This window comes from Rhinopithecus bieti, unplaced genomic scaffold, assembly GCF_001698545.2.
Source record: "Rhinopithecus bieti isolate Rb0 unplaced genomic scaffold, ASM169854v2 scaffold_3041, whole genome shotgun sequence".
NCBI lineage: Eukaryota > Metazoa > Chordata > Mammalia > Primates > Cercopithecidae > Rhinopithecus > Rhinopithecus bieti.
In genome coordinates this window covers 3,944,861-3,969,201 of record NW_016804262.1, presented here as the reverse complement: position 1 = coordinate 3,969,201, position 24,341 = coordinate 3,944,861, and the positions used below count along the sequence as shown (strand labels likewise).

Below are 24,341 nucleotides of genomic sequence, written 5' to 3'. Positions count from 1 at the left end.
ACAAGAACGAAACTCCATCTTAAAAAAAGAGAAAAAAGAAAAGAACAAACTAATCCCAAAGTTGGTATAAGTAAGGAAATAATTCAACTCAGAGGAGAAACAAATGAAATCGAGACTCAAAATAATTTCAAAAGATGAACAAAATTTAGAGTTAGTTTTCAACAGATTTCATCAAATTTGATAACACAGAAAAAAATGAATTCCCAGACACAACCTACCAAGATCAAATTAGGAAGACATATAAAATCTGACCAGACCAATAATAAGTGAAGAAATTGAATCAGTAATAAAGTCTTTCATCAAAGAAAAGCCCAGAAACGAATGGCTTCATTGCTGAACTCAACCAAACATTAAACAAACCAATATCAATTCATTTCAAAATATTTCAGAAAACTGAAAGAGGGTATACTTCCAAACTCATTTCATAAGGCAAGCATTACCCTAATTCCAAAACCAGATAATAATACAACACAGAAAACTATAGTACAATATCCCTGATGAACACAGGTGCAAAAAATTCTCAAGATATTAGCAATCCAAATCCAACAACACATTAGAAAGATAATTTGCTATGTTCAAGTGCAATTCATCAGAGGGATGCAAAAATGGTTTCACACAAATCAGTAAATGTGATACATCATATTAACAGAAAGACAAAAACCATAAGATCATTTTAATAGATGCAGAAAAAGCCTTTGACAAAATTTGGCATCATTTCATGATTAAAAACTCAACAAATTAGGGATGAAAGGTATACACTTCAACACAAGGAAGGCCACATATGACAAATCCACAGCTAACATCATACTGAATGGGAAAAGATCAATAATAAGATCAATTCTAAGATCAATAACGAGAAGGATGCCCATTTTCACAATTTCTATTCAACATACTACTGAAAGTTCTAGCCAGATAAATTGGGCAGGAGAAAGAAATAACAAGCATCCAAATTGAAAAGAAGCATGTCAAACTGTCCCTGTTTGCAGAAGATACTATCTTATAGATAGAAAACCCAAAATGCTCCGCAAAAGAACTGTTAGAATAAATTCAGTAAAGTGGCAAGACACAAAATCAACATATAAATATCCGTAGCATTTCTATATACTAATATTGTACTATGTGAAAAAATCAAGAAAACAATTCCATTTATAGTAGTTACTTTTTTAAAAAGATACCTAGAAATAAACAAACAAGGAAGTGAAAGAATCTCTACAGTGAAAAGTATAAAATTTTGACGAAAGAAATTATCTTCCCACATCAATAAATGGGAAGATAGTCCATGTTCATGGATTGAAATAATTAATATTGTTAAAATGGCCATACTACCCAAAGTGATCTATGGATTTAATGGAATCTCTATCAGAACACCACCATTCTTTACAGAAATAAAACAATCTGAAAATTCATATAGAACCACACACACACACACACACACACACACACACACACACACACAAAACAAATAGCCAAAGCAATCCTGAGCAAAAAGAACCAAACTGGAAGCACCATACTACCTGACTTCAAAATATACGATGAAACTATATTAACACAGCATGGAACTAGCATAAAACCAGACAGACCAATGAAATAAAACGGAAAGCCTAGAAATACATTTTTGCACCTACAATAGCCAACTGATATTTGTAAGATGTTAAGAACATACACTGGGAAAAAGAGTCTCTTCAACAAATGGTACTAGGAAAATTAGATATTCACATGCAGAAGAATGAGATTAGACCCCTCCCTCTCACCATATACAAAAATCAAAATAGATTGAAGATTTAAAATGTAAAACTTGAAACCATGAAATTACTAGAAGAAAAAAGGGAAATTATTCTCAACACTGAGCTGAGCAAGGATTTTAAAAATAAGACCTCAAAAGCACAGACAAAATAAAATTAAATCAAACTAAAAACCTTTGCACCTTAAAGAAAACTATTAACAAAGTGAAAACAGCTGCAGAATGGGAGAAAAATATTTGTAATCTATACATGTGACAAAGGGATAAAATCCAAAATATATAAGAAACTTAATTCAACAGAAAAAAACAATAACAATTTTTTTTTTTTTTTTAGATGAAGTCTCCCTCTGTCGCCAGGCTGGAGTGCAGTGGCACCATCTCAGCTCACTGCAATCTCCACCTCTCGGGTTCAAGCGATTCTCCTGCCTCAGCCTCCCAAGTAACTGGGACTACAGGCACGCACCACCACACCTAGCTAATTTTTGTATTTTTAATAGAGACGGGGTTTCACCATGTTGGCCAGGATGGTCTCGATCTCCTGACCACATGATCTGCCTGCCTCGGCCTCCCAAAGTGCTGGGATTACAAGCGTGAGCCACTGCACCTGGCCAACTTGATTTTTTAAATGGGCAAAAGATTTTGACAGGTCTCGAAAGAAGACACACAAATGATCAACAGGTACATTTAAAAGGTGCTTAACATCACTAATCGTCAGGGAAATGCAAATCAAAACCACAAGAAGATGCACCTCACTCCAGTTAGAATGGCTATTGCCAAAAAGACAAAAACAAATAAGCATTGACACAGATATGGAGAAAAGGGAACACACACTGTTGGTATTATTGTAAACTAGTACAGTCATTATGGAAAACAGCATGGAAGTTCCTAAAACAATCAAAAATAGAAGTATCATATGATCCAGCAATCCCACCACTGGGCATGCATCCAAAGGAAATAAAATCATTATGCTGAAGAGATCTGCACTCCCGTTGTTTACTGCAGCACTATTCACAATGGCCAAGATATAGAATCAACCTAAGCATACAACAATAGATGAATAAAGAAAATGTGATATATAAACATAATGGAATACTAGTCAGTCACAAAAAAATAAAGTCCTGTCAATTGTGAATGGATAAGCCTGAAGGACATCATGTTAAGTGAAGTAACCCAGACACAAAAAGACAAATACCACATGATGTCACTCACACGTGGAATCTTTTTCTATTATAAAAGGTTGATACAGATAAGGCAGAGCTTAGAATAGTGGTTACCAGAGACTGGGAAGGGGAGGGGAGAAGGAAGGATGGAGAGAGGTTAGTCAACAGACACAAAGTTGTAACTAGGTAGGAAGAATAAATTCTGGGGTTTTGTTGCATAGTACGGTGACTATGGTTAACAGTAAAATACTGTATATTACAAAATAACTAGAAGAGTCTTTTGAATGTTCTAACCCACAACGAAATGATGAACATGTGAGGAAATGATGAACGTGTGAGATGAAGGAAACACTACTCTGATCGGATAATTGTACAACATAAATATCAAAACATCAAATAGTATCTCATAAATATGTACAATTACAATGTGTCAATTAACTTTTTTTAAACAATTAAAAAGTTATTAGACCAGCTGTTGGATCTGCTTGAGTTAATGTGCTTAAGAAGTACATGCATAACATCACACGTTTGATTTAAAATATTTTTCTACCTAAAAAATAAGATCCCCAAAAAGTGCTGATACTTTTGTGCCTCCCAACTTGACTTACAGCCTCTTTTCGAAAGTCTCACTTCTATAGGGAAGGGTAACACGTCCATTATTCCAGGTCACCCCTTAACCCAATGAAAAGAACTACAATTACTACAGTTATGCTCATTTACCCTGCCAAAAAGACCATCAATTTGTCCCAATTTTGGCAGTCAAAGTCTTCATAAAATACATTAATGTCTTTGCTCATTACTTAAGATGGAAAATTAGAAAAAGATCACATAGTATTTTATTTCATCAGTGAAAACAATTAAGGTACTATGAGGTTTAAAAACTAAGCAGTCTTGAAAATATAGGTATGTTAAAATAATCTCCAGTGACCTCCCCTACCCACCCTCATCCTTTTCTGAGGCAGCCAGTCACTTGCCAATCAGCAATGGATATGCTCTCTCCCCACCACATCCTACCATATCACGTCCTCCCAAGTACAGTAACTTTGATGTAGCTCCTCTTCCATTTAATCTTTTACCACTCACATCTAAGCTTACTCAACAACAGTGAGTACTTCTAATATTTAAATATATCATCTCTTAATATCTCCTTTTTATTTCCCAGTGTTTGTTTTTGTTTGTTGTGTTTGAGATGGAAGTTCATTCTTGTTGCCCAGTCTGCGGTGCAGTGGCATGATCTCGGCTTACAGCAACCTCCATCACCTAGGTTCAAGCGATTCACCTGCCTCAGCCTCCCAAGTAGCTGGGATTACAGGCACGCACCACCAAGTCTGGCTATATTTTACCTAAACAAAACATCTCTTGTTTTTTTCCATAAATAGAAGTACTTACTAAGGCTCTAGGCTTCTGTGCCCCCAATTTTACAGGCCCAAAGTAGTTTGAGTACCAGCTCTTAATTACAAAGAAAAAAGGGTACACCTGTTTGAAGGAAAAGACAGACAATCAAATGATTTTAGGGTATAATTAAACAAAGAATCAGTACTTACAACCTTTAAAGTTACGAATCTATCAAGATGTATTTTAGAACTCTACTGCCAGGGGTGCGCTAATTAAACCTATTTTTCCTTAATCATCACTCAATATAAAACAGTATTTTTCTCATGTCATTGTTTGCTTTTTTGTACACAAATACTGCAACACTGGTTTGTATGACCTCTTATTGCACAATGTCTCATTTTAATTCTATAGTATTTCAGCTGCATTGTAGGTTAAATTGACTCTTTGGGCTAATCCAAATTCTAATCATAAACTTCTATATTGCATAACTCGAATTGCCTGAAAGACTTAGAAATAATTCTATAGCTATATCCCTAGCTTTTAACTTAAACGGTTCAAGAAAATACTACACCTTGGCTTTTAGAACACCTGAAAACACTTTAAGGTCAAAGACTGTTTTCATGAAGTGAGCGACCATGGCACATGCAGCACAGGCAGAATTCACAATCGCAACCAGTGCTGAGACCCTGGCTAGTTGGTTTCATTTCGTTAGACTTTTAAGAAACTTGAAGACAGTGAGTCTTTCTATTCTGTAACATAAATAGCACACTCTGTCTTGTTTTCCAACAGGGGAAGGCAATTTTTTTTAATTTCAAAAATTTGTATTTAGCTAAAAGAGGTTGAATACCAAATTCCGTTTCCCACAAGTCATCTCCTAGCAAGTAGAGTAACCTTGATGTAGTTCCTCCCCCATTTCATCTCTTTCACCACTCACAGCTGAACTAATTCAACAATGGGGAGTATTTCTCGAGTTTGGACTTAGAAATAAGACTACATGAAAGTCTACAAGACTTGTAAAATGGTCTTTATAAGTTATCTGTAAGTTTATAAAGCTATTTGACTAAGACGTGAAAATAGACTCGAAGTATTTGTTGTAAACTACAGCATTCTAACTTTTTTAGGTAACTAAAATTTTAAGTCAATAAAAGGCAAACGTGGGCAAACCGCTTGACGTAACTAAGTATCGCAAAACTGTGATCCAATATTCTAGGGTCAATATTAAAAATCAAAAGTTTCTAGCCTGAGCCTGAAGATGTCTTAATTCTTGACAATGGCAAGGAAGGTGAGGGGCAGAAAAAAATACAGAAACGCTCCCAAAGCTCTGGGGTTACATTTTCAAGTCAGCAAAATGAGAGTTGGATTCAGAACTCTTGTGTATGCATAATGTGTAAAATGTTTATAGTTTCAATGTACCATCAAAGTTGATGGATTAAAACTTTTTCAACTTGGAGGGGCGGAGTAGGTGACCTTCTCACATTTGTAAATTACCTCCCCTTTGGGGCTTAAGATTTTCTGCTGAGACGCTGAACAAAAGCTGAGTGTGACGTTTGTCCGGGGAAGGTCCCGGAGCCGGGAGAAGGCTAGGTAGCGAAATGAATCCCTGGAGGTTCTGAGGTGGGGCGAGGGGCTTGAGTTCCGGGTTGGGAAGGAAGCGGCGGCGACTTGGGGATTCGGTAGCCTGTCCCGGCTGTGAGGAGAGCCTGGGGAGTGGAGGAGAGAGAAGGAGAGGGTGGAGCGAAAGCGCGCGGGTGGCAGGCCTTGGGCCGGGGAGAGGGAGGAGGCGCGGAGGGAGGCGAAGACGCCTGGGGCCTGACACTCACCCGCTGGGCGCTGGGGCTGAATGGGCCGCCACCGCAGTGCTCGCTCGCTCAGTACCACGTCACAGCTGTCCCTCCCGATCTCGAAGATGCCCCGGAGCAGAATCCGCTCGGCCGCCGCCTCCGTCTGCTGCGGGGACGTTAACAGCGCCGAAGGCACAGCGGCAGCCTCCGGGGGCGCCTCTTCCTCCCGGCCGCCCTCCAGGGCACTCACCCGGTTCCTGCGCCTCCTCCAGGGCATGGCGGAGCCGCAGGCTGGGCCCGAGCCAGGGGTACCGGGAGGCCTTGGAAGAGGAGGTGGAGGGCGCGGCAGCCCCAGCTCTAGCCGCGTCCTGCGCTGCCACAGCAACGGCGCGCAGGGCAAGGACCCAGGAGGGAGGCGGGGCCGCGCCTGACCCAGTCCAGCACCCTGGCCTGCCAGCCTCCCGCTTCGCCACTCACTACAAAAAGACCCGGCTGCAAGAGGAAGAATAAGTGGCGCCCTCCGCCTAGCTTCTCCTGCAAAGTACGGTTTCGCACTTTTCGTTACCCTCAAGTTAAACCAGCGCTCCTCAAACTTGCATATCATCCCTTGGGCATCTTGTTCAGATGGAGATTCTTATTGAATAGGTGTGGGACTGGCCCCCAAATACCGCATATCTAAGAAAATACTAGGTAATGGATCCCGCTGGCCAAGGAACACACTTTGAGTTGCAAGGGTGGAAGCGTCTTTTTCCACCTCCTTTCCAGAGGGTTCCCTGGCGAGCAGAGGTGGTGCTTTACAACCCTGTTACGGAGTACTATCGCACTTCCCAAAACTCCTGAGGGGAAGCTAGAAATAAGGCCCTGGTTTGCATAGACAAATTTGCATCTGACAAATTCAGTATTAAAGGTAAGTGCCTCCAGGTGTAAGTATTTAGGATCCTACTTTCCCCCAAGGTATCTCCTCTGCAATCTTGTCTTTGCCTGGATCTTACACTCCCTTGAGGGAGATTACAGGCAGCAGGGCTTCTCTTTCACGCACTGCTATAAAGAAGTGTCACCTGGAAAAGGAGAAGACCCCGGGGGGCGGGGGGGGGGTGGTTCACCCTTTTCTCCTGGTAAGTGAGATTTCTAATATCAGCTGCTCGTTAATTTGGAACACACAAGAGAGTCTGGAGGATAGTGATACTCAACAGCGGTTGCACATTAAAATTACATGGGGGAACTTGAAAACCCAAATATCCAGGCCACACTCAAGACAATTAAGCTGGAATCTCTGGAGGCGAGACCCAGACTTCCGGGTTTTTAAAAGTTCCCAGGTAATTCCAATGTTCAGCCAAGGCTGATCGCGGCTGCTCTAAGCAGGATGATAACACAGGGAACTGAGTATTTATAATGGGGAAGTAGTTAGGAAGAAAGTGAGTCCCTGGGAAGAGGAAGAGTGGGAAGTAAAGCAGAAGGCTTTTTTTAAAAAAACAAAAACAAAAACGGGTCATTACCATCCTATTGAAAAAAGGAGTAGGGGAGTTGAAGAGGAAATTAAATGCATGGGTTGTAGATCTAGTTCCAGTGTTCTAGTGCTTAAACAGTTCTATCATAGAGGCACCAAATTCTTATTCTGTCCTCATTCCTGGTCACACTGCAAAGTCACAGAAAGAGCTAACTATAGCAGGAGTTTCTCAAGGTTCTTAGCTCAGATGGTTTGTAGGCCTAACCAAATCCCTATCAAACATAAAGCACTGTGCACCAGTTAAGCTAGGACTCTTACTGGTTAATGCTCCGACAATAAGTACCCAAGCTTCAAGGAAAAGCAAGGAAGAGCTTCAGTTTGATCTGACTGCAGTGAGCTATTTCTTAGAGCAGAAGTGCAGCTGCTGCTAAACCCATGCAGGCTTCAGGTGGCTCTGCTCAGCAGTCATTAGTGGGAAAAGGATGGTGCCCTTCGCAAAATGAGTTGCAGTTCTGGAGTCAGCATCTTGTATTCACAGCTGTTAAGCAATCAACACAATTAGAGCTCACTGGCATTTTAAAAGCTCACCCAGAGCCAGGGCAAACAGACCAAGCCAATGGCTACTCATTAGGAGTTTTGCAAAGGTGCAAGTTGCCATTTTTCAAGCTTCACTCAAGCTAGGAAGTCAAAAACTGTGGCTTTGAATTGTCCTGAAGATGGAAGTAATAAGAGTTGTGTTTCCTTCTTTCTGTCTTTTCTTTCCTTTGATAAGCTCCCTTTTTCCAGGACTGTAAAGCCTGGAGTGCCCTAGGGCTCTGTCTTTAGGATCTATCCACACACGCTGTCCCGTGCTTTATGTACTATCCAGGGTTCTGCAAATGATGACACCAGCTTCAACCACTCTCCTGAACTTCAGGTATTATGTCCAGCTGCCTACCTGACATCTCTACTTGGCTGTCCAATAAGCTTCTAAAACATATCTAAAACCAGACTCATGATTTTCCATCACAAACCTGTCGCTCTCAGAATGTTTCAAATCTGTAGTATCAAAATCCTTGATATTATCCATGTCTCCTTTGTCTCATACCTTCAGTCCAATCTACCAGCAAATTCCTGTCCATTCCATCTAGAACAGATAGTCCTTTCTGCCTGCTGTCATTGCAGTCCGCACTTCTGCACCCCTCAGCTGGATAACTTCAGTCTCAGCTCTCCCAACCCATCTCTCTGCTTTCCCTTTCCCCTGTGCTGACAGCTACAGCCCAAAGCCGATTTTCCATTTTTGAGTTACATTGTGCCTTTTAAAAATAAGAGCACATAACCCTGCTCACAACCTTCCAATGACTTCCCATTATTCTTGGAATAAAGTCCAAATGCTTAGCAAGTCGAAAGGTCCTTCCGAATCTGGACCCTGGCTATGTCTCTGACATCACCTACCAACTTTTTCCTCTTGCTCATTCACACAAAGCCTTCTTGCTAGTCCTCAAACACATTGAGAGGAATCCCTTCTCAGAGCATTTGTTTTGCTGTTCCCTCTGGCTGGAACGCTTTTCTCCCCACCAGATGGTTCATTCCTTCACTTTGCTCATTTTTCTGTTTGAAGGCCAGCACCTCAAAGAGGCCACTCCTGAGCACCCTCCATAATTCACCATCCTGTAAACCTGTGTATTCATTTCTTACTGCTGCTGTATCTAATTACCATAAATTTAGTGACTTGAAACAAAACAAATGCATTGCTTTATATTTCTGGAGGTCAGAAATCCAAAATCAGTTTCATAAGACTTTAATCAAGGTGCCAGCAGGCCTATATTCCTTCTGTAGGCTCTAGAGGAAAATATGTCTCCTCTTTTCCAGCTTCTAGAGCAGCGGTCCCCAACCTTTTTGGCACCAGGGACCGGTTTTGTGGAAGACAGTTTTTCCACAGATGGGGGCAGTTTGGCGGTGTGAGCCTTTTGGAGGCATTAGTTTCTCATAAGGGGCACAAACTAGATCCCTTGCATATGCAGTTCACAGTAGGATTCAGGCTCCTATGAGAATCTGATGCTACCACCGGCCTGACAGGAGACAGGGGTCAGGTGGTAATGCTTGCTTGTCCGCCACTCACCACTCATATCCTGCTGGGCGGCCTGGTTCCTAACAGACCACAGATAAGTACTGGTTCATGGCCCAGAGACTGGGGACCCCTGTTCTAGAGGTCACCTGTGGATTTTGTTTTGTTCTATGTTTTATTTGTTTTGGCTCATGTTCACTTTTTCCATCTTCAAAGCCAGCAGTGTAACATCTCTCCTCTTTGTTTCTATCCTTAAATCTTCTCTTTTCCTATGTCTTTGACCTTTGTGCCTTCGTCTTATAAGGACTCTTATGATTACATTGGGCCTGCCCAGATAACCCTTAATTATGTTCGCAAAGCCTCTTTTGCTTTGTAAGGTAACATATTCACAGGTTCTGGGGATTGAAACATGGACATCTTCAGGCTGCCATTAATCTCTCTACCATAACCTGCTTTAGTATTCTTTATAGCACTTACTATTAATTCTTATTACATACTTCTTTGTTTATTGTCTAGCTTCCCCACTGAGTTAGTGCACTTAGTCACAATGCTGAAATACAGAAAACACTTAGTAAATTTTAAGTTTGTTAGAATATAAGCTCCTTGATAGCAGAGAATTTATCTTGTTCACCATTAAATTCCCAGTATCTATCACAGTTCCTAGTACACAGTAAGTGCTCAATTAATATCTGAAAGAATGAATGAACTTCTTCAACATTTATCTATAACAATACCAAGAGACCCCAATTATTTCATGTTAGTTCCTGAAGATCAATTGTCTCATTAGCAATTCGTGTGTGTGTGTGTGTGTGTGTATGTGTGTGTATATATATATATAAAATACTAATGCATGAAAATTGCTTTCAAAAAACTTTCAGGAAGCTTCCTGAACATTGCTTTCCCTCCTTTGACTGAAGCTTGGGTATTTGTTTCCAGAGCATTGAACAGTGCAAGTCCTAGTTTAAAAGGCACTTTGTTGCTTTATGTTTGGAAGGGATTTGACTAGATCTGGAAACACAGTCTCCATCCCTGGTTCTTAGAAATCCAAGTCTGAGTAGAAGACCATAAAAAACATTCTGCTATTGTTAACATTGCTTTCAGGAGGCCTTTAAATATGCCCTGAAAACAAATACCCAAACTTCCAGAAGAAGGGCAGCAAATCCCCAGGTAATAGGCCAATGGGACAGACTCCAAAAGTCTAGGCCACCTTCTCAATGCCACAGATAGAGGGAGACGAATTCACAGTCGACAGAGACATTCAGACCCACTGCAATGAGGGCAACAGACAAGGAAGTCTAATTCCAGTCAGGACCAACTGCCATGGATCCGAATTTTAGCCAGTGGGTAATCCTATGGTAGTCCCTTTGATCTCCCTAAGTCTCTGCTGAAGTTTGGAGTTTATGTGGCAAATGATTGAGGGTTTATGCTATCATCAACATAATTCTTTCTCAAACTCCAGTATATAGATTTTTTTTATTAACAACTTCTCACTGCAGGTAGAATAAAATCCAAACTTCTATTATGACATGTGAGACACCATGTTGTCCAATTCCTGCCCACCTATTCAAACCCTCTCTTTTCTATCATTTTTCTTCTATTATTAGTACGTATCCTACCACTCTGGCCTTCATTCTACTCTTCAGATAAGCCAAGTTCATTCTCATTCAGGGCCTCGGCTGTTGCTGTCTACTATGTCTGGAACACTTTTCACCATGGCATAGCTTTGCATGGTGCCCAGGCCAACTTCATGTCACCTCAGAAGGTCTTCCCTGCCCAACCATTCCAAAATTGACCTCTATTCAATAATATTTTCTTAATTGCACTTTACACTGTGTAAAAGTATGTAGTTGCTTTATAATGTTTACTTAGTTCTGTCTCCTCTCTTATATCAGATTAGTACCTCAGTTGAGAACAGTGATTTAATCTGCTTGTTTATGGCTCTATCTCTTGTGCCTAAAACAGTGCATTTATATAACAGATGCTCAATAAATGTGTTAAATGCATGAATGAGTAAACTTTTAAAATTTAATTCCTTTATTAATTTCAGATATTTAACATGTCTCATTGGTGAGAAGAAAGGTTAATGACAGCAGATTGTATTTACTTTTTCTGTGTCAATATATATTTTGAGTAAGGTGAGTTTTAGTTGTATGTCCATCTCTCAAACACTTGTAATGCTAAATGGGCACTTCATCAGTGTGTCAAGGGGACTGCTTCCCTCTCATGCTGAGTGAGAATTTTGTCAGAATGTTCCTGCTATTCTGGCTCCTGCTGCCCAAAAGGTACAGGGCCATATGTCCCTACAACAATTACAGAAATAAAAAAAATAGAACAAATCCTAGAATCCCACCAAGTCAGAATATCAAATTTTCTGCACATGCCAGTTTTTTGCACTCAGATGGAAACTGTTAAAAGTGAATTGCCCAGCTGTATTCTAAGACACATCTCACCCAATGTGATCTCTAGCATCTCAATCAGCAGTAACAAGAGGTAACACAGGCAAGAAGAGTAGGCCCTCCCTTTTCCTTTCTTCAAGTTTTAAAAGCTCCTTTTAGGTAGGTTCTAATATTCATAAACTTGGAACAAAAAAATGAAATGTATTTCCACCAAATAGGGAGCTTGAAATATTCTCACAGTAACTGCTAGCAATGCTGTATTGTAGAGTCTTAAATTAGGTGTAACCAGGCACACAAATGAAATAGGCAGTTTAAGTCAGAAATCTATCCTCATTTTCTATGCTACGTGTATATACAGTTTCTATGATAGCTGTGAAAAAGGCATTATACTAAGTGGCAACATCCCTTCTCACTATTGAAAATAGTGGACTAATATATACATCTATATATAACCCACAAAAATAAAAAATAAATTAAAAAAAGAAAAAATAGCTCACTGTCTTCAGCTTCTTACCCATAGGCATCCAAAAATTTGGCACTAGACTCGCTGTCTGACTTTTGTTTCATTATTCATCACCATTTGGGGACACTTCAGTGCCTATGTCAACAACCTGTACAACTAACAGTGGTTTACAAATAAGATTTTATTTCTAACATTAAAAGAGGTCCAGAGTCAGACTGTTCCTGGGTTGGTTCATCCCATATGATGTCATTAGAAATCAAGAATTTTGTAGCTTTCTACTTCACTGTACCAGGTAGCAATAAGGATTCTATTGTTGGCCCCAAGGTGGCTGCAGGAGTGCTAAGCATCATACCCTCTCCCAAAAAATGTCCAAAAGCAAGAATGGAAGGGGCATTTCAAGGTTTTCCTTGGGCATTTCTTTTTTCTTAACGAGAAAAAAAAATTGTTTCCAAATATTCCACCCAGCAGACTTCCTCTCATGTCCTATTGTTTTTTGTTTTTTGTTTTTTTTTGAGACGGAGTCTCGCTCTGCCGCCCAGGCTGGAGTGCAGTGGCCAGATCGCGGCTCACTGCAAGCTCCGCCTCCCGGGTTTACACCATTCTCCTGCCTCAGCCTCCCGAGTAGCTGTGACTACAGGCGCCCGCCACCTCGCCTGGCTAGTTTTTTGTATTTTTTAGTAGAGACGGGGTTTCACTGTGTTAGCCAGGATGCTCTCGATCTCTTGACGTCGTGATCCGCCCGTCTTGGCCTCCCAAAGTGCTGGGGTAACAGGCTTGAGCCACTGCGCCAGGCTCCTGTTGTTTAGAATTGGGCAACATGCCTGTGCTGTAGCTTCCAGAGTCTGGGAAAGGTGTTTTCAGCTTCCAGGTGGGAGATGAGACCTACTAACAAGGAAAGAGAAGTTGGGGATAAATATTGATGAGGCAACTAACAGTGTGCTATCTTCTTTTTCCCCCAGGCTGTATAATTCATCTACAACTGGATAAAAAAAACCCTTAAATGTATTGACTTAAATCAACAATGATTTGTTATTTCTTACAATTCTGTGACTTGCATGAAGTCAGCTCAGTGGTTCTGCTCTATGAGGTATCAACTGAATGTACTTGCATTTAGCTGGAAGCTCAGCTGGAGCTGAAATATCCAAGATGGCTTCATTTGCATGTCTGGCACCTCATCTGGAGTGGCTGGAATGGGTGGAAACTAGCTGGGCCTATCCCTTTTCATGTGATCCCTCATGATGAGTAGTCTAGCCTAAGCTTTTAAAAAAATGACATTAAGTTTCAAGAGAGTAAAAGCAGAAGCTGTCATGCCTCTTAAGGCCCAGGTCTAGAATTGGAATAGCATTACTTTTGCTTCTTGCTGTTAGTCAAACAAGTCACAAGGGGAAATGGAAATAAAGCCCTTCAGTTGCTGGCAGGTGAAATAATCACATTAAAAAGGGGAATATGTATATGGACAGAAGGAATTGTTGGCAGCCATCTTTGCAGACGGGCTAATATAGTGGACCCTATGGGTGTGGTTGTCAGTGGTTAACATCCCTCCCATTTGCAAAATATGCTTTCTTTTAAGTCTCATCCAATTACGATATCAAGTGAAAAATCCAGTATCTCATGAATGTGGCTCTTTGAGTGTGCTCCACTTACTCTGGGAACCTAGGAACTAAAAACACATGTTATCTTCCCACACAAATCCAACATACAATAGTGAGACAGGGAGAGGATAATCATGATAGATGCTCCCATCAAAAAGGGAAAAATATAGAAAGCATATCACAGTAAATGGTCCATAGCAATTCTGAAATTCAGGAGGCATGTGTTGCCAGTTTCATAGACCCTAAGATAGAGAATGTTCCTATCTCACCACCAGATCTGCTCTCTGAGAGTGGTTCGATAATTCATCATTCTCAGCAGCTCTTGGCTCCAGCTTTTGGTTCTGCCCTCCATTTTATCCTTCTTTTCAGATTATTAAAATGAAATGGCCCATGATTACAGCCAAGTAGCTTTTCAGCCTTCTTTTATCCATAAAAAGTTGGAGGCACAGAGGCTTTTAATGTTGAACTTGTAAACCAAAAATAAAATTCCAAGCTGCCCAGCCATCTCAATGGACCCGTCCTCTCAGCCAAGGACATTCCAAAGTTAACCTGAAAAACTAGTTCATGCCATGATGGGAAAGGGTACTCAGACATGCCTCATTATACCCCTCCCTTTTGGAATTCAGGCACAGCTGACCAGCATTAACATCAACACTGAGACCTTAATTCTAGTAGAACAGACTCTTTTAAGTCTGATAAGAAACCTTTACAATCTCATCTCTCTGAAGCCTGCTACCTAAAGCTTCATCTGCATGATAAATTCCCTTTTATTAATTCCAGGTCTTTAGATAATAACTCAAGCAATTGCCAATCAGAAAACCTTTGAATCTGCTTATGACCTGGAAGCCCCCACTTTCAGTAGTCCTGCTTTTCTGGACTGAATTCATCTTACATGTATTGATTGATGTCTTATGTCTCCCTAAATGTATAAAACCAAGTTGTAGCCTGATCACCTTGGGCACATGCCATCAGGACCTTCTGAGGCTGTGTCACAGGCATGTCCTTAACATTGGAAAAATGAACTTCTAAATTGATTGAGCCTTGTTACAGATACTTTTAGCTTACAAACTGTTTGTAAATGGACAAAACTCCTACTTTTCATCTTTGCTTTGGGGCTAACTTCTTGCTATCAGAGTAATTTTCCAGCCAAAGAGTCTGCCTGGGACCCCCTATAGTTCTTCTAAATTATGCTTGCTTATCTCTCTCCCTTGGAAAACCCTATCTCATATAGTTAAGAGAAGCCAATTAGCCTTACAATATTCTACCAAAAATCTCCTTACCCAGATCTACAAGTTCATTAGGTATTTTTTCTATCTTCCAACTTACTGCAGAATTGTTCAGGAACATCCTTGCCCATGTACCAGATGGATCAACTTTGCTTTTCTGAGCCCCATGGTGTTTCACTCCAACTTCTCTCTTACCAGTGCTTTCACTTCTGTTGTCTAAATGCCATAAAACACTACTACTGCTAAGTATGGGCCATTGAGAAAATGTTGCAGAATTAGATGGATTGAGGCTACTACAAACTACTATATTATCATGGTATCTGAACTTTGCTTGGCCCTAAGCACTGCTGCCCTATTATTGATTAGTCTTGATGAAACTTTCTCTTTCTATCCTAGAGAAGTTATTCTAAACCTTCAGTGCTCTCCTTTAACTCCTCTATTCAGAGGGTCAGCATGCCTCCACTGTCATATACCAGGACCTGATAAGAATAAACTTCTGCTACTCTGTTACCCTTACTCCTAAAATTCTCTTTTTCTACCCTGACTCCTATATCTGGATATAAGTGTCCTTCCTGTTTAATGTAATTCTATACCTATGTTACAGATCTTCTACCCTCCACTCAACCCAACACCTTCCTCAATTTTGTCTTCAGTGTGTCCAGGGTTTTCTCCATCTTAGTGTATAAAAATGAGCAAGCAATAACAAAATCAAGGCCTCTCTTGTATCAGGCAATTCTTGTGTGTGGCTTAAAACCCATGTCAAACTAGCTTAGAATAATAAAACGTACTTAGAGGTGTAAGGATGGCTTATGGAAAGACTTGATCCCACAGCTCAAATAATATAATGCAAAAAACAATTCCCCTTTCTTTCTTCACTCTGCTTTCTATTGGGTGAGAATCATCCTCTGCTCCCTATCTTTCTACCCTACTCAAATTCTCTCCTCCAAGTACCCAAATGCTGCCACATTGCAGACCTCTAATCCACACACATATCACATTTGTCACAAGAAAGGCACTTGTCTCTGTTGGTATTTCTTACATAAAAAAGGAAGTTTCTCTATTCCAGTAAAGTCTTCTTGCATAACATTTTGTCTTAATAAGTTAGCATCTTTATCAGTTGGCAGAGGCAGAATTATGATGTGGTTTTTAAATTTTTTTCAGTGGTTGAAAACAATAAAATTTTATTCCTCACTGATGTTCACCTGACTAAGGGTAGGCACAAAATGAAAAAGAAACAAGCATAAGAGATGAAAGTACCAACTATCCCCAAACAAACAGACCAATAAAGATTAAAAACAAGACAGAACCCCAGATCTACGTAAAACCAAAACTTACAATTAAATACATTCAGATGAAATAAACACTTACTTGTGTTTAGAGCAATCAAAATAGACAACCAGATGAAAGCCCCATATAACTAAAGTTGAAGTCTTAGCCTCTTAAGCTCACCAGAACAGTACTGGCTCAAGGTCCTATAAAACCCAAAATAGAGACAGAATTTTAGAAGTCATGGCACTTAAATTCATTTGGACTAGAATTATTTTTAAAAAAATTATGTACTTTAAAATATGAAATTGTGTGTTAAATGAGTGTCTGCAAAATCAGGAAAATGCTACGTTTGTTGTTTCAGAAGCTCTATTAATATAATGCTGCTCCACAAATCAAATAAATATGACATTTTCTTCACATGAAGAACACATAATAGCCGATATTTGATACTTTTTTTGTCAATTCAAAAATCAGACTTTAAAAAAATTACTCATAGTTTATTGGCTAGGCCCTTTCGTACTTCACTAAATGTCGATGTCAGTTTAAGTCATTCACATGAATAATAAACAATACAACTTTTATATAATTCAAATGTTTATTAAATAGCTGTTTTTTGTCAGCTTGTTTAAATATCAAACCTGATACCAACTAAGTATACTGGTTGTTATATATTGTATCATTAAAAGTTTAAGAAGACATTTTCAGAAGAATTTAAATGAACTCTTCTATACTTATATATATTTAACATCAATTCATTGGAGATTTTAGTATACCTATCAGTTTCCTAGGGCTGCCATAACAAATCACCAGAAAGTGCGTAGCTTAAGACAACAAAAATGTATTGTGTTACAGTTCTGGAGACAAGAAGTTTAAAATCAAGGTGTCAGCGGGGTTGATTCCTTCTTAGGGATTCAGAAGGAGAAGCTGAGAATTCCTGTCTCTTTCCCAGCTTCTGATGTTTGCCCCAAATCCTTGGAGCCCCTTGGTTTGTAGACATATCACTCCCGTCTCTGCCTTTGCCTTCACACGCCATCCTTCCTGTATGCTGTGTGTCTGTGTGTTCTGTCTGCTTCTTATCAGGACATCAGTGATTGGATGTAGGGCCCACCCTAATCCAGCATGAACTCATATCAATTTACATCTTATATCTTAATTAAATCTGGAAAGACAGTATTTCAAATGAGGCCACATTTTGAGGTTCTGGATGGACATACATTTGGGAGAGAGGTGGGCAAGGGAAGGGGATACTACTCAGCCAAGTATAGCATATATATATATACACACACACACACGTATCATATATATATATGACAATATGTTTTAATATAAATGCACCAGTAGTTAATTAGGCAAAAATAAAACCTTGGAAAGCAAAGATCTCTTTGCTTAATATTTTTAATATGCCAGAGTCAAGGATTCATTAATTTATTTATCCAAAAATCTTATGTTGATATTTTAAGATATCTAAACAAGTAGCCTTGCCTCTATTAACAAAGAAATTCTTCTAGTAAAGAAATATTGTGATAAATATCACTACTTAGGTTTAGTTATAATTTATATACATTTGTACTATCATTTATTATGTATTTAGGCACTGACTAGAAAAAAGATTATTCAGTTAACTGTTAACAGTAACAAGTGACGTTATCTCAAATCATCATCTTCTTTTTCTTTGAGACAGGGTCTCACTTTGTCACCTAGGCTGTAGTACTGTGGTGCAATCACATCTCACTGCAGCCTTGACCTCCCCAGGCTCAGGTGATCCTCCCACCTGAGCCCCCGAGTAGCTGGGACTATAGATGCACGCCATCATGCACCACTAATTTTTGTATTTTTTGTAGACACGAGGTTTCACCATGTTGCCCAGACTGATCTCGAACTCCTAGGCTCAAACTATCCACCCTCATCAGCCTCTCAAAAGTGCTGGCATTACAGGTGTGAGTCACTGCACCCAGCCACCAAATTTTCTTTTTAGAACACTTTATTATCCTCTTTCTGCTTTGATGTTAACATTGCTTAGTCACATACTTGCTATGAGTAAACAAGCACTACAATTGTTAGTGACACCAATGGAAAGGGATTAACAGTTCTCTTAAGATTGTAATACCCTTTCATTGACGTCACCAAAAGTGATGATGATCTCTTAACTGACACCATTGAGAACGAACACTAAAAAGGAAGGGGAACATCACACACTGGGGCCTATCATGGGGAGGGGGGAGGGGGGAGGGATTGCATTGGGGAGTTATACATGATATAAATGATGAATTGATGGGTGCTGACGAGTTGATGGGTGCAGCACACCAACATGGCACAAATATACATATGTAACAAACCTGCACGTTATGCACATGTACCCTAGAACTTAAAGTATAAAAAAAAAAAAAAAGATAGTATTGATGTGCTAAGTTTATGCACTGAATATGCACTTTAAAATAGAAATTATGAGCTAGAGTAATTTTACATAACACTAAAATAGAACAAAACAATTACTGAAAGAATAATGAACAGAAGGAAAAAAGAACATGCATTGAAATACATGGTCTGGAAAAGCCTATAATTGTTTTATTCTGATTCTAGATTATATTTAACCAATTGATATCAATAAAAGAAACAATAACTGACAACTCATGATCCTCAAAAGGAAGGGGGAGTTTGGTGCCATGCAGTATGATAGAAATTAGTTTCCATTGTTTTCTTTTTGTAGAATTAAGGTTTATAACATTTGCTGGACTGAAAATACTCTGTGGTCCTCTCCATTCTCAACTGACTTGACTTATAGCATAGGCTTTAGCATCACATTAGTGTTCTTATTTATTTATTTTTTTTAAGATGGAGTCTCGCTCTGTCACCCAGGCTGGAGTGCAGTGGCAGGATCTCGGCTCACTGCAACCTCCGCCTCCCAGGTTCACCGTTCTCCTGCCTCAGCCTCCCGAGTAGCTGAGACTATAGGCACCCGCCACCACGCCCGGCTAATTTTTTTATATTTTTAGTAGAGACAGGATTTCACTGTGTTAGCCAGGATTGTCTCTATCTCCTGACCTCGTGATCCACCTGCCTCGGCCTCCCAAAGTGCTGGGATTACAGGCATGAGCCACCGTGCCCGGCCTAGTGTTCTTCAGTTCCCTTGGAAAGTTAATATTTTTTGAGGATCCTCTAGGTCTTCTAAGCAGCAGAGGAACAGCAACACACAGAAGAGACAACTTTGTCTCTGTTTCTCAGGTGCTTAGAAGTCCTAGAGATAGATAGTTTAAAAATAAACAAATAGTTTAAAAATAAGCTAAACAAGTAAATACATAAGATAACATTTGATAGGCAAATGCTCTGGAAAGAGGGAGGGACAGTATAGTGATTTTGGTGGAGTTGAAGTCAGTTGCTAGAGTTGAAGTCAGATGGGGAATCAGTAAATGCTTCTTTGAGGAAGTGGCGATGAAAGAAAAACCTGAATGAAGAAAGGAAGACAGAAATGCAAATATCTAGGTATCTCAACTTCCTAAAGTTTCCCCATCTATAAACAAGGCAGGAGGCTGCTTTGATGATGAAATACGCAAGTGAATGAAAAGCACTTAGTTAGCACTGGCCTAGAGTGTGAAGCCACCTCTCTGGTTGTCTGTCCTTAGATGTGAAAGTGTAAAGCAGGTTAGCTTTTCATCTTGTTAATAGAAAAGTCAGTTACCAAGTTATTTCATATATGCTAGATTGAACTTACTCTTTATCTCTCCGTGTCATTTCACAATTGGATCCATCTCTTAGAATTGTGGATCTGTAGAGATAGTTATTGTCACTGTCCATCTACCTCTAAATTAACTGGGCACATAACATAATAATGCCTAGATGGCCAAATCCACATTTAATGTATCTGAAGATTTAATCCAGCATTAACATAATACTCTGCATTTTAAAATTAGCAATTTAACCAGAGGTCCCCAGAGACTGTGGCCTTGTCTTGTCAATGCCACTAGTTTGGCTGCACAGTTAATTCCATCAGAGCCATTGGACCAAGCCTTAGTGTGTGTGAAGAGAGTCCATGAGTCAATTGCCAGCACAGAATTCTTCCTGTCATAGGAAGGCAGATGATCTCAACTTTTGAGTGCATACAGTGCAGATTTCTGGTTGAATGGTTCTTGACAATAGTGTCCTCTGAAACATAATGCCTGGCCAGGAGCCAATGATTATGCCACCATACAAATCACTGTGCATCTGACGCCAGAATGCCTCTTTGCAATGGTAACAACAAGAGTTCTCAGTCCTGGTGTTCTACAAGATGTTGCTTTGGCTCTTTTATTCTTCATCAGACCCTGGAATTAAAGATTTTATTTATATGATTTTCAAGAAATAAGTGGCGTTAGAAGGAAAGAAAAGAGAAGTGAGGAGATTTTATGTAGTTTTAAACAGTTTTGCTGTTTTACATTTTCCATTAGGAGAAAAGCAGCCAATATTTTGAAACCTAGTTTTATTAATTGCTTAATAGATATTTTCACTTTAAATTTCTTGTATAATTATAGAACTAAAACAGCTTGGTTCAAACTGTTAGCTAATGATCCTTATATCATTTTAGTAATTGCTAGCTTCTTTCAGAAAATGCATTAATTTTGTAAGAATGTAAGGACTTTCAAATGTAAAAACAGGGATTTTAAGATTAATAAATTAGAACACAAAATGTATTTCAGATGTTATTTTACTATAACATATTATAAACCTAAGATTAGTAGAACATTCTTAAGACATTATAATCTTTCATTTTAATTTATTTATAATTAAGTATTAAAAGTAGATAGATCATACCATATAGCTGCAATCGGTTATATAAAATAAAATATGTTATGTGAAGTGTTCCTATTCAATAGTAATTATGCACCAGTTACACTATTTAGCTCAATTTCATCTTAGACTATGAAATTTCCCCCTGATTTTACATACCAGCTTTTTCTAGAAATAACTATTCATAGGATTTTCACATTAAACAAGTATACCTAAGTATCTTATTTGATAGGAATAGTTGTGGCTCAAGATGAAGAAACACATAGAATCCCAAATATTATTCATGACAAGCATTAAACAGCAAAACTAAAAGAAATATTTTTTCCAGTGAAGCCAAACTTGCCAGCATTTTTTTTTCTTTTTGGTTGGTTTTCATTTAGTAAAATATGTTCTTTCTTACAAACTGGGTATAATCATTAGCCAATTACAAAAGCTGTAAGAGTCTTTTATAAATATGGATAGGAATTCATAAAAGAAGATAATTTAAAATGTTTCTTATGGTTTGAAAGTGCCTTCCAAATATTCATTAAACATTTAAGTGAGTAAATTTGTAGAATATGTTTCTGACATTGGCACTGGTTCTGTGGCATTTCTCTGATCAGATGGAAGTGCTATGTGTTATGCAGAGTGCATGCAGTTCATTCATGCATAAACAATATCATTTTCATAAATTAAATCCTCCCCTGCAGAAGGAACATCTGTGCCTGCCTTTGAATAAAAGATGGTGGCATGTGAGTTACTCCTTGACTGACTGAAAGAATCCCTATGTTTTAGAATGAAGTTCTATTGGCAAAATGGAAAAACAAAACAAAACAAAACAAAAACCTAACTTTTAGTGCTCGTTTCTACCTTACAAAAGATCACAGTCTAGATTTTCCTGTTTGCTATTTTGAAAGCTGGAATTCCTAAAATGTCATGCTTTTATTTCTTCTCTTCACTACAGCAACAGATTTTAGTTTGCATGAAGATGTCTAATTTTAACTGCAGGTGAAATTGAGCTACTTAATAGATTAGATCAGATCTGAATGTTCACTTCATTCCCTCCTATGCTGGAAGACTGGTAGTATTCAACTATCATATCAGTATTTTGTCTCTTAAAGTAAGAACAGTGAGAACAATCCAGGATATAGAAGCAACAGCTTGATTCCAAAATAACAACTCTGATTCAGTTGGAATGAGATTGCTGCATTTTAGATAAAGTTGGGACTAACTTAAAAGTATTTCTGTCTTGTGATGAAGGCTGATAGAAAACATGTTAAAATAATATATTTTAAATTGCTCTCAAACATTTTTTTAACGTCGAAGTATTCCTTACTGCTACTGTCACAGCTTGACGCAGCCTCATTGGCAGTGTTATTAGTATGGCTAATTGTTCCTGTCCATTACATTACTCACATTTTTCTGGAGCAGCTTGCTAAATGAGGTCAGCTTTCTGGAACCCCTAAATCACCAATGAGAAGGAGATTAAAGGAACAAGCTTGGGAAGGGGGGTAGTCGTCCAATGTGGCACCCGAATCAGAGTAGAAACAATGGAGTTACTAATGACAGTAATCAGAGCACCACAGTAGAACCAGGGCACAAGTGCCAAAATGATATTCCCTAGGAATCATGACTGTCAGTCAGTACATCTAGAGGAAAAGAAATGCCAAACTCTTTTTTTTTTTAAGTGGACGTAACAATAGACAGAATCTTCCATAAGTTTTTCCAGTGAGTTGTGTTCATGAAACAACAGAATAGTGCCCCAAAGGGTGGGGGCCGGAGGGGGGGGGAGGAAATAATTACACCTTCCTAAAATACAGTACAAATAGTGTGTTCTTCAGTACAAATAATCCATTATGCTTTTTCATGGAGAAATGATGGAAATCATCACAAGATGTTTATAGAACAATTATAAAATGTTACTTCTCTTGGCTTCTTTAACTCATTTCCCTTTGGTACTTTCTAAAAGTATGTAAATTTCTCTGGGACAGTACTATTTGTGAGATAAAACTGTTTAGTTCAGGAAAATGTGCAGATAACAGAACACCAAGAAAATAGTAATGTTTTATATGTCTTAAATGTATAGACAAACTATGCTGGGATACCTGTTTATGTCTTGTTTGTTAATAATTAATAAAATCCACCTTTTTAAAAAAAGAAATAGAAGAAAACATGTAACAATCATTTTAAAAAATGGAAATAAAAGCCTAAAGGCTAAGCTACCTAAAACAGAGAAAAAACACACTGTTTGTACCTCTGTCCAGTCCCATATTCCAAATAATGAAATATCAATTAGGTCTTTTCATTATCTACAAAGAGCTGATGATTCCCTGTGCAAGATAAACAGACAAGAACATGTGCCAAGGTAAACCTTTTTTCTATTCTTTTATTCTACATAAAGTGTTTAGTATTTTTTAACTCAGCAAAAAAAGCGACTATTTTCCCCAGAAATAAAAACAAAATCCCTTTAGGAAGAAATGCAACAATTGCTCTGACTTTCAATACTATTTTATTGCAACTGGATGAATGTTTTCTAAATTGTGCATTACACCATAATATACAGGATTACAAACAAAATTACAGTACAGCTCGATTCCAGTGGTACCAGCATCACATCTCAAACAGCACTTATTCTGGACTGCATTTTACATGCAATAGCTATTGTTCTAATTATGAATTAAATGGTTTGAATTTATTTAAGCTACTGTACTAATTGACTACAATAGATATAAATCCCAACATTAACAACCTGATTAGTTTTGGCTCAGATTTATTACATGAATATATGACAAACCACCATTTTTGTGACTATGTATAAAATCATGCATTTATATTTTCTGGAAACATCAATAACTTCAGATTCTCTGTAAAATCATGGAATGCAAAGGAGTAAAAGACTAAAAAGTAACAGTGCAAATTGTATGTGATAGTCAAGCAGCTTTTGATTTAAAGAAGGGTATGTTGGCATTTATTTATAATATGTATATACAAGCTTGTGCAACTAATGTGTTGAATTGATATGTTTTGATAGGGAATGCATCTCTTAATTTTTTATTCTCTTGAAAATTATGATTCTGGTTTATATTTTAGGGAGAGGAAAGACTTTAAAGTGAAACGAATTGCTCAAATTGTGCAATTTTTTTT

General features: G+C 38.6%; 1 protein-coding gene across 1 annotated transcript in view; it reads right to left on the bottom strand.

Annotated features, from left to right (window-relative positions):
• CERKL (CERK like autophagy regulator) overlaps positions 1-6,480 on the bottom strand; it is a 132,914-nt gene extending 126,434 nt beyond the window's left edge. Inside the window, 1 exon segment of the mRNA XM_017867489.1 lies at positions 6,057-6,480. Within this exon segment, the coding sequence (XP_017722978.1) occupies positions 6,057-6,294 (238 nt within the window). The 5' untranslated portion in view covers positions 6,295-6,480.
• Between the last annotated feature and the right edge of the window lie 17,861 nt (positions 6,481-24,341).